This window comes from Borostomias antarcticus, assembly GCF_949987555.1.
Source record: "Borostomias antarcticus genome assembly, chromosome: 14".
Classification (NCBI taxonomy): domain Eukaryota; kingdom Metazoa; phylum Chordata; class Actinopteri; order Stomiiformes; family Stomiidae; genus Borostomias; species Borostomias antarcticus.
The window spans coordinates 5804793-5818785 of NC_140247.1; the positions used below are offsets into that span (position 1 = coordinate 5804793).

The 13993-nt window shown below is 42.6% G+C and overlaps 1 protein-coding gene across 1 annotated transcript; it reads left to right on the top strand.

The window, feature by feature from the left end:
- Window positions 1-1535: 1535 nt before the first annotated feature.
- LOC311317965 (cationic amino acid transporter 2) lies at window positions 1536-11895 on the top strand (the record flags this gene model as incomplete). Its single annotated transcript, XM_084449121.1, has 11 exons — window positions 1536-1905; window positions 2945-3100; window positions 3326-3482; window positions 3763-3896; window positions 4131-4353; window positions 4564-4700; window positions 9806-9908; window positions 10148-10281; window positions 10427-10593; window positions 11282-11390; window positions 11762-11895. The coding sequence occupies 11 exons, from the start codon at window positions 1536-1538 to the stop codon at window positions 11893-11895; spliced, it is 1824 nt and encodes a 607-aa protein (XP_084305247.1).
- Between the last annotated feature and the right edge of the window lie 2098 nt (window positions 11896-13993).

Sequence of the window (13993 nt, forward strand, 5' to 3'; positions counted from 1 at the left end):
AGAGACTGAGACGTTCTATTTGTCGTGCATTTAATTCAGAAATGTTGGAGATTATTGTAAGAGGTCCTCTATCATACAGTAGGATAGTGCTCAGTACACATATACGCATACAGAGTTTTGCTTTAAAAGTGTTTATTTTAACACAGAAAAAGCATTTTTCATAGCCACGGCTCACCTTTCCCTGTCTCTCTCGGTTGGTTTCTAATCCTGCTGTGAAGGGCATCTCCAAAGTCACGGTGCTGTGTATGATTCAAAGATTGTCCCTGCTTTTATCTGAAGCAGCATAATCGTAAAAAAAAAAAAAAAGGTTAACTAAGTGGCAGCTGACATCACACTTACACGACTTCACGCTGGTTTGGAGATTTTTCTCAGAGAGCGTTGCTCTGGAGCTCATCACGGGACACGCTCCTCTGGTTTAATGTTTGTCCCTGTCCGTTCCCCATTCCTCGGTAACGACCGGTGACCCAGCTGTGTCAGCGAAGCAGGGAGGGAGAGGAATGCCTCTGAATGTACCTGCTCACAACACAGAAGAGCATGCTTGCTGTGGTGAGGTGAGTAGTCTACAACCACTCTATCACACTCCTAGTTTCTTATTATGAAAGCAGAGCTTGGCTGGTGTTAGTTAGTGCTGCTTGTGTAAAGTCCAGGCCTGGAGAAGGGCGTAGCTGCTCCACACGGTGGGCGTCAGGGGAAACCAGCGGCATCAGCACTCCCCTATCAGAAAGGTGATAAAGAAGGGGGCATAAAGGAATAATGAGATTGAAGGAATAACAAACGCTATCAATTGTCTCTCCCAAGCACACCTCTGTAGCAGCAAATAATTTCTGAAAAGGTAAGCGTACAAGTTCATGTTTTCTCTTTTTGGTAAACTAAACTCAATAGTTTTTTGAGTGTTCATAAAAAAGAAGCAAGGTGATCACTTGGTGGCGGGGTCTTTTGAAGCTAGTGAGTGATTAAGAGTCTAACTGATACTGAAGTCCATAAATCAGTGGTTCAGGGTTTATCTAAATGTGTCAAATATGTGGATGTTGATCTCGTAGTAAGTAGGAATAATTAATATGGTATACCATGGTAATCATAATTTTGTGATCTCAAATGGCAGTGTTTAAACTCAAATATGATTTGACTTCATCAATGTAAAATGGTTGTATGTTGTATAAACTTATCTATAACTAAGATTTGGCTACATTTTCAAGTTTCCTTGATAAGTGATGTCATTTAACATAACACATTAAGTTTAGATGACAAAACTACACTACACTAAATCTTGCTTATAATAATATAATAAGCAATGGTAACAATAACAATAATAATAATAACAGTCCTGTTGATGGGGTAAACTTAGATTTTAAATCTCTGATATTCTTTATGTACTATGAAAAGTGTCTCTCAACCGATTTAAGTGTTTGTTTGGTCTGCTTAGAATGATTAGGAGAATAAAGAACAGTAATCAGAAGTCATTCACTGTGAGGATGGTCTGACGATTTGTTCATTGATCCATCTCTCTCTCTCTCTCTCTCTCCTCCTGAAGAGAGATGGCTTGTCACTGGTTGAAGTCCTTTGCAGGCAGCCTGTCCCGAAAGAAGCCCCTGGAGCCTGAGGGAGAGGAGTCCAATTTTAACCGCTGCCTGACCACCCTGGATCTGGTGGCTCTGGGTGTGGGGTCCACCCTGGGGGCAGGAGTCTACGTCCTCTCCGGGGAGGTGGCCAGGACCACTTCAGGCCCCAGCATCATCCTCTCCTTCTTCATCGCAGCCGTGGCCTCCATCTTCGCTGGCCTGTGTTACGCTGAGTTTGGGGCCCGCGTCCCCAAGACAGGCTCTGCCTACCTCTACAGCTACGTGACGGTCGGAGAGCTGCTGGCCTTCATCACTGGGTGGAACCTGCTTCTGTCCTATGTCATCGGTAGGCATCACACCTATTAGTCCTATCCTTGTTCTTAGAGATCATATCAGGCAAATGAAATGCATGCTAAAGTTGAGTTTAAATCATGTTAGTCTTAACACGATCTGTTCTGTGGGAACATTGCAAACCATTAATGATCAACCATAAATACATGACTGTAATACTACCTTTAACCTTGAACCTGCTATAAAACGATGATTCACCATGATTAATTTATTGTTCAGCAATAAATAGAGTTTGGATGAGCGCAGTTCCAATGAGAAATGGTGCTCGGGAGAGCACAGACCTCTGCCCCTGAATACATTTTGTGGCTCTGTGCTCGCGCACGTGTGCAAGCAGGACATGTTTAGTATTGCTGCATTCATTGGGTCGAGAGCTTAACGCCAGCTTTATGCCAGTCCAAACCCTGTGCCTCCGTGACCTTCCCATGCCCCATGTCGAGATATAGCTGTTTCAGCTTCAATCTCCCCCATTGACAATGAAGTCCAAAAAATGAAGGGAGGTGAAGGTGTTTGGGCGGATCATGGTCCCGCTCCATTATTCAGATCTGCTCCAAAATTGAATGGGTTCTAAGTGGGACCATGCTACACACTTCCATCGAGTTTCATGAAAATCGCTCTGGTAGTTTTTGCATAATCCTGCTAAAGAACCAACAAACCAACAAACCAATGAATGAACCAACCGACCAATGCACACCACCGAAAACAGAAACTCTTGCCTTGTGCTCTCGCTGGGGCAGAGGTAATCAAGGAAATGACTGTGCCCATTTGGCTTGATGCTTTAAGAAAGGATGATCTCTATAAATAGCAAAGGGTCCAGTATGTAACCTCTGCGCTATGACCCTGCTATGAGCTATCTACGACCTTGCAACAATCTCACGCAGTGTGGGTTTTACCCATTGAAGAATGTTCATGTTGCTGATTGGATCTCAGCACACAAGCATGCTTTTAACCAGATGTGGCCAGGCCTCCAAGCATTTTTTGTAATGCTCTGGCATGACCTAACTTTATTTGATCCTCTCATCTTCTCATCTCCTTAGGAACATCCAGTGTCGCCCGGGCATGGAGTGGCACATTTGATGACCTCTTAGGGAACATCATGGGCGAGTACTTTAGCAAGCACGCTGCCATGGGTTTACCTGGCCTGGCGGCCTACCCAGACTTCTTTGCTGCTGCACTCATTATGCTCCTGGCAGGTAAAGTCACTGATCAATCTTTGAAACTGTAAGATGCTGACACTGTTGTGCAGGTAGTAAATGTTATAGCAACAATTTCAGTGTATTGGCTTTGATAATCTCACTTGTTGCCAGACCTTGACAAGTCAGTTATCTTAAGATACAATCTGTAGCTGTGAGTACTCAGAGTCCATGACCTCAAGCAAATCATCTTTCATATCTTCTTCACCTTGGTCACCTCTGAAGGTTTGCTTGCCTTTGGCGTGAAAGAGTCGACAACTATCAACAAGATCTTCACAGCCATCAACATCCTGGTGCTGGTGTTTGTCATCATCTCCGGCTTTATCAAAGGAGACATCTCCAACTGGCGGATCAGTGCTGAAGCCGTCCTGAACGCCACTGTGTAGGCCTATGTCTTTCAAAATAAATAAATAATGCTTTCTTTCTTTCTTTCTTTCTTTCTTTCTTTCTTTCTTTCTTTCTTTCTTTCTTTCTTTCTTTCTTTCTTTCTTTCTTTCTTTCTCTTTCTTTTTTTCTTTCTTTCTTTTCATGAGGGTGAAAGGGTATATAATTTTCGTTTGAGGTTAGAGGTTGATGGGGTTGTTTCTATCTCTAATCCCTAACCCAAGGCAAGATGGTTGTGGTGGTCATGATGGTCCTAAGGTGATATTCTCTTCCCTCAGGAACTTCAACTCCACACAAAACGGGACCATATACGGAGTTGGAGGGTTCTTCCCCTATGGTTTAGATGGAACCCTGGCCGGAGCGGCCACCTGTTTCTATGCTTTTGTCGGGTTTGACTGCATCGCCACCACGAGTAAGAAATATCAATCCGTGTTTGTGTCAATACACTGATCAACAGCAAACATTGTAAGGAACAACACAGCACCTTTGACCAGTCAGTGAGAGGCCTTCTATCTGTTTACGTTGTAGTATTTGGCCATGTTTAAGTTCAGCAGTGAGAGTCGAGAAGCTGGGTTTGAGGTGTATGTTTGGGCATCTACTGTAACTCTCATCTCAGTGTGGCTGACAGTTCCCTTTATCTCCTTAGGTGAGGAGGTGAAGAACCCCCAGAAGTCTATTCCTCTGGGCATTGTGGCGTCGCTGCTTATCTGCTTCGTGGCGTACTTTGCCGTGTCTGCCGCCCTCACCCTGATGATGCCCTACTACCTGCTGAACGTCAACAGCCCGCTGCCTGTGGCCTTTGAGTACATCGGCTGGGGGCCCGCCAAGTACGTGGTGGCCGTGGGCTCGCTCTGCGCCCTCTCCACCAGGTACGGCAACAGAACGGGCTTAACTTGTTACCCCTTCAATGATGTCACCATGTCCGACTTTCTGTGGGTCTGTTAGTCGGTCGATCTGTCAGTCAGGCGATAGTTTGATCTGTCTTCAAACGCTGTTTTATAGGCGGAAAACATAGCAATAGTATATAATATCTCTACAAAGCTGTGTGTGTGTGTGTGTGTGTTTGTGTGTCTCTGTAGCCTGCTGGGCTCCATGTTCCCCATGCCCCGCGTGCTGTATGCCATGGCCAGGGACGGCCTGCTCTTCAAGCCCCTCAGCAGGGTCAGCTCACGCCAGAGCCCCATGGTGGCTACCATCTCCTCAGGGGCCGTGGCAGGTAGGGTAGTGGCTGTAATGGTTCATCGCCGTAATGGCTAGTAGTCATAATGATGCAGATTCAGATTCAGATTTTTATTTAGCCAAGTAGGCTTCACCTATGAAGCATTTGCCTTGGTCTGTTGGTGCATGATAAATAATAATAATAATAATAATTATTATAATTATAATAAACATAGTGCAAGAACAAGACAGGACAGTGCAAAATACAACAACAAAGATACAGTACAATATACAATACAATCTCCCAAAATGTACAAAATAGGCAACAAACAGCGCAAGAACAAGATCTGTCTCTTGGAGTTCTTCAGCCCACAGGCCTTGTACCATCACTGGGATTCTGATGAATAAACTTAGGCTGGATTTGAGTGGATTAGTTTGGTCTACTAACTGCCCCTGTCCTTAAAACCCCCACCACCACACTTCCACTCAAAGCTGAACCCTTACTGTGCGCTGGAAGTCTGGGCACAACCCTTAAGCCACTCAAGTTAACGGCAGCTCTACTCTTATCGTGATGTCTGTTGGTGTGGCTTTCAAATTATCATTAAGCGAGAAGTATACTTTTTTCACAGGGAAATATTATTTTTAGAGTCTAGGTATTTTTAGAGTCTGGGGTAACCTGTCAGATCCTTAGCATGCATAAACCTAACTTTTTACAAATACAACTCCCCTATCTGAGCCCTCCCTCTGGGGAGAGTAAAGTGACAATATAACTTTGAATGCAAACTTTACTTTAATAAATGATTGATTAACATGGCAATACGCAAACGCAAAACATAGTAAATGAATAGTAATAGTAACTAGAAAGTACATTTCCTGGAAAAAATGTGAGGTGGGCTAGCTGCTGCAGCTGTATGTAACAGCTACTGCTAGTATTACTACGGACCGGGCAATCTCCATGCACCCACCGGCGAAGACCGTGCGTCTCTAGCCCACTCAGGGGCTGAATTGTGGGTTCCGTGGTGTGGACAGTGGCGTGGTGGCGAGACTCCGCCCCCTCAGGTCAGAGCTGGTCAGGGACAGTGTACCCCTCTCCGGGCCACCTACCTGACTCCACCGGTAAAGACCGTGTGTCTCTAGCCCACTCAGGGGCTGACTTGTGGGGCCCGTGGCGTGGATAGTGGCGTGCTGGTTAGGCTCCGCCCTCTTGGGTCACAGCTTGTCGGGGACAGTACAGTGACCTCCAGGCAATTTCCATGCATCCACCATTGAATCTCTAGCCCACTCAGGGGCTGAAAAGTGGGTTCTGTGGTGTGAATAGTGGCGTGGTGGCGAGGCTCCGCCCCTTTTGGTCATAACCAGTCAGGGACGGTGTACTCCTCTCCGGGCTACCCACTGGCCCCCACCAGTGAAGATCATGTGTCTCTATTCCACTTTTGCTGAGTTCTGTGCTCCCACATTAGTTATAAAAGGGTGCCTGTACCTTTAAGAGAGGCTGCACATGCACACAAATTCAAAAAAAGCTACAGCTGCCACAACTCTAATCCCAACTGACACTCTGATCCAAGACATGGTCCGCTTCAGACAGCTCTATCTCAAAAACTATAAATATTACAGCTTATATATTGACACCATAGGAATCCTGAGAACTTGCAGAACATTTCTATGTATAATATGTCCGCATAGCTTAAACACTGTATGTGGCAACAAGTTAGAAAAAGGGTAAAAATGCAAAATTAGCAGCTCAAAAGTTAGTGCAGCACCATATGTTTCAATGGGGAGCGCAGTTGACGAACAAATCGTCATACCTCAAAAACGGTAAGTCACACAGCTTAAATACTTACAATGTACGAATCAGCACAGTTGTGTGAACATTTCGATATATAATATGTGTATGAGCTGTTAAAATTGTAGGCATAGTGACAAGTTAGAAAAAGAGTAAAAATGCAAAATTAACAGCTCAATAGTTAGAGTGCGGTGCCATACGTTTCAATGGGGAGCGCAGTTGCCGAACAAATCGTCATACAGCGAAAACTGTAAATCACACAGCTTATGTTATGTTCTTTTTATTTATAATGCGCCCCCCAACCAACTGTTACATCAGCCCGGGGTGCAGCCCAGGTACAAAGGGAGACAAACAAAAACAAAGGAGTGCAAACGAACAGATTAACAAGAAACGCCAGGAATTGGAGAGTGGCTGGCTGCTGTTGGGCGTAGCGCCGCCATAGATAGATACTTACCAGCTTAGATACTTACATTGTATGAATCAGCACAGTTGTGTGAACATTTTGATATATAATATGTGTGTGAGCTCTCAAAACTGTAGGAGTGCCAGCAGTTTACAAAATGTGTGAATATTTTCAAAGCAACAGCTGCCACCACTCTAAAAACATAAAGTTACTGAACATTCCAAAAGCAGTTTCAAGCAGTTTCAATGGGACCAAAAATTAGTTTTAAAAGTTAAATTTCTAAAAAAAAAACAATAAAAAATATCAAAAATCTGAATGGATCCGTTAAAGAGCTAAACATCGCAAACATTTTAAAGTTTGAATGAAGTTTCTAGCACAAAGTATGAATAAGTAGTTGAGGGCCAAAAAACTGGGGAGAACCAGAATAAAGAAAGAAATTGTGGGAATATCACAAGTTGGGCTAGCTTCTACAAGCTAGCCCACCTAATAAAGAAAGTGGGAATATCACAAGTTGGGCTAGCTTCTTCAAGCTAGCCCACCTAATTAAAGGAAGAGTAATTAGGTAAATACAAAAAAACATAACGATGTAACCTTGGTTAGAGAGAGGGTTACCCAGCTGCAGCCTGGCTTAGCCTACTCTTATCAGCCATATAGGCTACTGACAACATGTTTCCCCATTCTGCTCTGCGGAGACCTTGAATGCTGCTTGTCTGAGTCTTACTTGGCGTCAGGCTTGGAGGGTTTCCCACTCATTGTCCTTTGTCCCTTTTGCGTAGAATCAGGAGATTGCTAAAATTCTACAGATTATCAGTTGGGGGATCCTGGTTCCATATCTCCTCCTTCCATATCTCCTCCTTGCAGGATGTAGCACCCAGTCGGGGAATCCCACAGAGCGTTGTTGCTCAACTTATACTCTTTCTCTAACCCTCTCTCCTCCCATTACCTCAGGCATTACATCAATTTTAACAAATAAGACTAAACACTCCTCCCTCATACACAATAATCATTCAAGGTCTGTGTACCCTCCATCCAATCGTTATTTCTCTTGACTCAGTAAAACGGAAAAGCAAATCTACTGCTTTTTCGCTTTCTCTTCTTACGGTAAAAATGGGTAAACTGAACATGTGATAATCCGTTTTATCCTTTACCATTGTTTCCTTTTTTGCTTTCCTGACAAGAGAATAGGAAGCTCGATTGTTTTCTCATATTGTCGTGTAACCCTTTCCTCCTTACTGCTTGAATTCATTCAACCAATATGGCTGCCAGGTGAATAAGGCGAATAGCCCGATTTATAGGTGAACCTTGTTTTGTCTGGTGGAATTTTTTTCTTTGCTGTTTCTTGTAGCTTGGGGGTAGCCTACCTCTTCAAAATACAAGAGGGTGCTCCTTGATATCCCTTGAGCATTTTCAGATATTAACCCATTCATGCCCGAAAATGGCAAAATCACACAAAAATAGAGACTTAAATGCATCCAATTTACATTCTCTAATGTTTTTTTATTTTTCCAAATCTGTCCTGGTGAAGGTAGAAACCGAAACGTTGACTGATTAAAAAGCAGAGAAAAAGTGTGTGCGGGAGTACGTTATTCTTCATTTGAAATCTCAATAACAATCTGCCACCTGCAATGAACCCAGAGGAATTTAAATGGGAAAAGGACACCAGTAACAGGGCACTGATCCCAATCCACCTACCAGAAGATGTCAAACTTGTTCCAGACTACATCCTGAAGATGATCCGGTGTGGAGTGAAACTCCTTGTAGCTCCAAGAAATGCAGCTGTAAAGTGCATGGTTTGCCATGCACAATGTTCTGTACATGTTTCAGGGTAGGATGCTCAAGACCCTAATACATAATATTATTACCATAACAACAGCATAAATTGTTTTTTGTTGCCCACCCATTTTTTTTGCCTCAGCCCACCCACCAGATGCTTTCTAGCTACGTCTCTGCAGTATTCATTTAGAATACATGACCTCCTTTATTAATAGTCATTGTAGACGATCCATTTGATGCATTTAATCCTATAATGCATGCAATATCATAAGTCTCTATTTTTGTGTGATTTTGGCATTTTCGGGCATGAAGGGGTTAATATCTGAAAATGCTCAAGGGATATCACCGAGCACCCTCCTGTATTTTGAAGAGGTACCCCCAAGATCTTTCTACTGAGGTGAATTCTGGGGGGACATGTGTCGTATGTAGAGAATGATCTGTTATAATTACACCACACATTAGTTATGTTTTTTTTCCATACTGTTTTTGTAATACACATGTGCATAAGTGTGGGTGCATACTCACTGGGTGGGGATGCACTTGTTTGATTTAGATACATTTTGTCGGGGTAAGAGCTGCACGCCTTTTCCTGTTGCTCATGTTTTGTTGCCCATATCAATAAAAGGACCAACACAATGCAAACTTGAGTTGTGTGTTGCAGCTAATAACTCCTGCTACAAAAGTTGTTTTACAGGCCTGGCTTGAAAGGGTTAATACTAATCATTTGGAATGCAATGCATTTCCCATCACCCCTTGTATGAAAAAATCATTAGAGAATTTAAAATGGATGCATTTAATTTATATATTCAGCATGGAATATCATAAGTCTCTATTTTTGTGTGATTTTGGCATTTTCGGGCATTAAGGGGTTAATATCTGATAATGCTCAAGGGATATCACCGAGCACCATCTTGTATTTTGAAGAGGTACCCCCAAGCTACAAGAAACAGCAAAGAAAAAAATTCCACCCGACAAAACAAGGTTCAACCCCATGGCTCCTGGACTCCATGGACTATAGGCCGTAGCCACTGTAATGGGTACTCTCTCTTGAGGGACCACCTGGGCATATCACTGTTGCAGGGTGACACAGTTAAAGCACTGTGAGAAACCTCTGCTGCTTCCCACCCAGTGCTTAGCTTACTGGTTAAGGTCTAAGGCTCAAGGTTGTCACCTAAAGTAATTCAGTATGTTTTTATATTCTCAGCGATTATGGCCATGTTATTTGACCTGAAAGCCCTGGTGGATATGATGTCGATTGGGACATTGTTTGCCTACACCCTTGTGGCTATTTGCATTCTTATCCTGAGGTAAGTTTTTCTCATATAAAACTTCCATTCATCAGTGCCCAGTGTCACTGTGTTTATATGATTCATGTTTTTATCCTTCTCCTTTTATGTAAAGCACTATGTGCTACATTAATTTGTATGAATGGTGCTATATAAATAAAATGACATTGACATTGACACAATGTACAGTATAACCTCCATACGCTCAATTGTTTTAAGAAGATAAGCCTGTTGATTACAGTATTTCTCTTTGCCAATAGGTACCAGGAGAGCATTTGCAAAGATTCAGAACTGTACATATGTGAATCAAACACCAAGCTTGGATGTCTGAAACCGCCATCGTCTCCAACAGCTGGCACCTCAAAAACAGTCACAAACTTGACTGTATTTTCCAGTAAGTTTGACCTTTTGTTCTGTGATTACATCTTCGTTCCCTGTCTTTTCGGTCACTCTCTGCCTCCCTAGTTTGTTGTTGTTTTATACGTTCTGGTCTTGTCGTTAACCCCCCCACCCCTCCCCCCAACCCGCTCTCTCTCCAGTTGTCTGTGTGATTGCCCTGTGTGTCCTGCTGACCAAAGCCGTAGATGCTCTGTCGCAGAAGGAGGTGTGGAGTCTGGTGTGTGTCTCCATCCTAATCTTCTTCCTGGTGGTCATCGTCATCATCATCTGGAGGCACCCGCAGAACCCCGCCAGGGCAGCTTTCATGGTGAGGGACATTTCATTTAAAGTCTTCTTGTCTCGCGTGTTTATAACCGCGAAATCTGTTGTAAATGTGATAAAACATGAGTGGTTACACACAGTGGTGGATATGTAAACGAGTTATGAACAGTACGTCTTCGTTTCCAACTGATTTTAATTAAGTATAACTCACTCAGAACTGGTGCCAGAGCTAGCATGACACTTTTGCATGGGTCATTTTGGGGCTGTTTTGAGGGTGCTGCAGCTTCACAGTATTGCAAATTGCTCAGACATTATCAGTTGTATGGGCAACGTGACATTTTGGTTGGCAAAGTTTAACCCTGCGCCCCCAAAGAGCAAGCATTGGCAGGTGATAATACCATGTCCAAACACCGTGTCCTAACACTCTAGAGTTGAAAGCACTAGATAAGGACATGATAAACGTTTTGAGGGGAAGGAAATGTGCTACAGTATGCTGCCTGTAGCAGGAGAGGGGTCAGTTGAAATAAAGTCAACGTATGGGCCTATAACGGACAGTAGTGATCTATAAGGAAATTCCAAGGTTTTAAGGTGTAAACCAATATCAATCCATCGCGGTTTGGACTTGGACCTGTCAAATCGGAAACCAGAACACCGGCCCATTTCCGACGTTGGTTCCACATGCTGTTGTCCTGTGAAGATGTGTCCCTCCATAATCTCCTCCTCTCTGCCTGCAGGTGCCCTTCCTGCCAGTGCTGCCAGTGGTGAGTGTGTTTGTCAACGTTTACCTGATGATCCAGCTAGGAGGGGAGACCTGGGTACGCTACTCCATCTGGATGTTAGTAGGTAAGACGCTGGGTTCAGGCTGACCACTGAGCCTACGTCACCACCGGGACTGGTCCTCAACACTGGCTGGGTCTTTTCCTCTTGAGCATATTGTATAACTTGTGTTGAAGTAATATACAGATGTATTTAGAAGGTCACCCCTGCGATATTGTCTTTTTCCTTTAGTTTGTCTGGGCTGAGGGAGGGGACTTGTTTTACTGCTGTTCCATTCATTTATTAGTCACAGCTGAGCTCTCTGAGGAGAATAATGTCTTGTTTTTTGAATCAGCGGTCAGAAATAATTCACTCATTGAGAATATTCTGACACTCATTCACTGATATGTTCACTGAACCATTTCTCTCTCTCTCTCTCTCTCTCTCTCTCTCCGTAGGATTCATAATCTATTTTGGTTACGGGATCCACTATAGTGTTCAGAAGCAGCGACTCAGTTCAAACCAGATGGCAGTCGAAACCATCAGCGGCATGAATGTGAAAGAAGGCAATTTGAAAGAAGAAAAATTCTAAGGGAATAGAGAGAGAAAGAGAGAGAGAGAGAGATAGAGGGAAAGAAAGAGAGAAAGAGAAAGAGTGAGATGTTACAGCGAGTATCTACTGTAAGTGTGTATCTTTGGTATAGCAGGCCTGGCTGTCTGACTGTCAGTGCTGCAGCCTGCTTGACATTGTGTTAGCAAGGCAAGTAGCTACTGGACAAGGCGCTGATGACCATAGAGTAGCCAGGCGTCCAGCCCAAGCTCCAAGGAAGCACATTGACCAGTACAATTTCACTGGATTCATAACTAGGACTCCACTGAACTCCTCTATGATTTTTACTTATTTTTTCAGGCGGTATTGAATAGACAGCATATGAACTGTTCAATATGTGATGATCAATGCATTCAGATGAGAAGCAAAGAACAGGGAATGTTTATATCATTTATTTAAACACAAGTGATCGTGTCACTTGTTACATGTCTCTGCATGTAACAAGGCTTTCTCATGTTCAACTGGTTGATGATTGTTATCATATTAATATAATATGAAAGGTTTACATTTTACACAATAATTGAAAAAGTCTCCAAATCCTATGTGGATATTTGATGAAATCGTAAATTGTACATTTTGACTCATGTAGATATATATTGTAGATATGGAAGAAAGATTAAAAAAATAAAAAAATCTATTTTTTATTTTGCTTGAAATTTTGCCAAGTTGATGCTGTTGTTTTATAATGTAAATATGGATGTCTACACTGTCTGACATATTGTAAATGTTCCTAATAAAAACTGATCAAGTACCTTATTCTGAAGAAGAAGAATTCTTGAGATTTGACATTCAAAATCACATTTTTCCTCTCTGCCAGTAGGTTGTACATGCCGGCCCCCTTCCTAAGCCAGGATAAAGAGCTGGAGTCCGTCTGACCAGTCTGTGTTCATGGAGAACAATAGAACCTTTCATATGTACTTACCTGTGTCATGTTGATAATCATGGCTTAGCAAGTCATTCATAAAGAAAGGTTTAGGCTGCTCACACATAACCTGGTCTATTAACCACACAGGCACAGTAGAGTGTTTAGTTTGTGTTTAAGTTTATGGTATATTGTCTACATAGATAAAGCCCTCATCAATATATTCTAGCAAATAGACTCTGTAGTTTATATTAAGTTTGATAAATGGGTTGTTGGGGGGCCTTTACAGGACAGGAGTGAATAATAGTCCAGGGGCCAATACTGATATTTTCACAAATTGGTATCACCCAAGGTCACCACCCATCAAACAATTTTGGTATTTTTGTCTTCCTACGTGTCTCTAGTTTATGATATGATAACCCTGCCTATCTACAGTAGTAGCCTAATGGTAATAACTCCAACAAACATAACCCCATTTAAAATGACAAAACCCTGATTCCTCATTTATTCTCTACTCTGATGTACATTCATCGAGTCAATATTTTTGGAAACCAATGGTCTTACAAGCAGTGAATATGTCTCTCCAATGTGTTTCATCTTTCATATGCACATACACAGTTAACCCTTTGGGGGAGGAGAGACAGGGGGAGGAGAGACATGGGGAGGAGAGATGGAGAAAAGCTTAGTGGCCAATGGTGCATCTACTAGATGTTGCCACCCTCAATGCCAACTCATCTTCACGGCACAACACCCTGATTACATGGGTGGCGTGACCAATGCACGTCGGCTATTCATAAAACAGCTGGGCAAAGAACTTGTCATGCCACATATGAAGAGGTACTTCCAAAAGCATGTCAGATAAGATAAGATAAGATTAACTTTATAATCCTGGGGAAGGGATGGGGATAGGGGGAGGGGGGGGGGCAGCAGTGAGAATGTACAGGAGTAAGAATATACATCAGAGTAGAGAATACACATAGAAGAGTACAAAAATATATACATACATAAAATATATATATTCATAAAATACATGATCTGTATTGCACAACTGTATATCGCATAATGCATAGCCTATATGATTTTCTTCCTGGGAACAGCCCCTAAATGAAGATATTTAAATTATAAGACATTAAATTATTGTTGTAGACGAGTAAATCATTGAATAGACATTACAAAAGGTGGCTGTAGTAGTCAATATTTGGTTAATTTATTTTTATT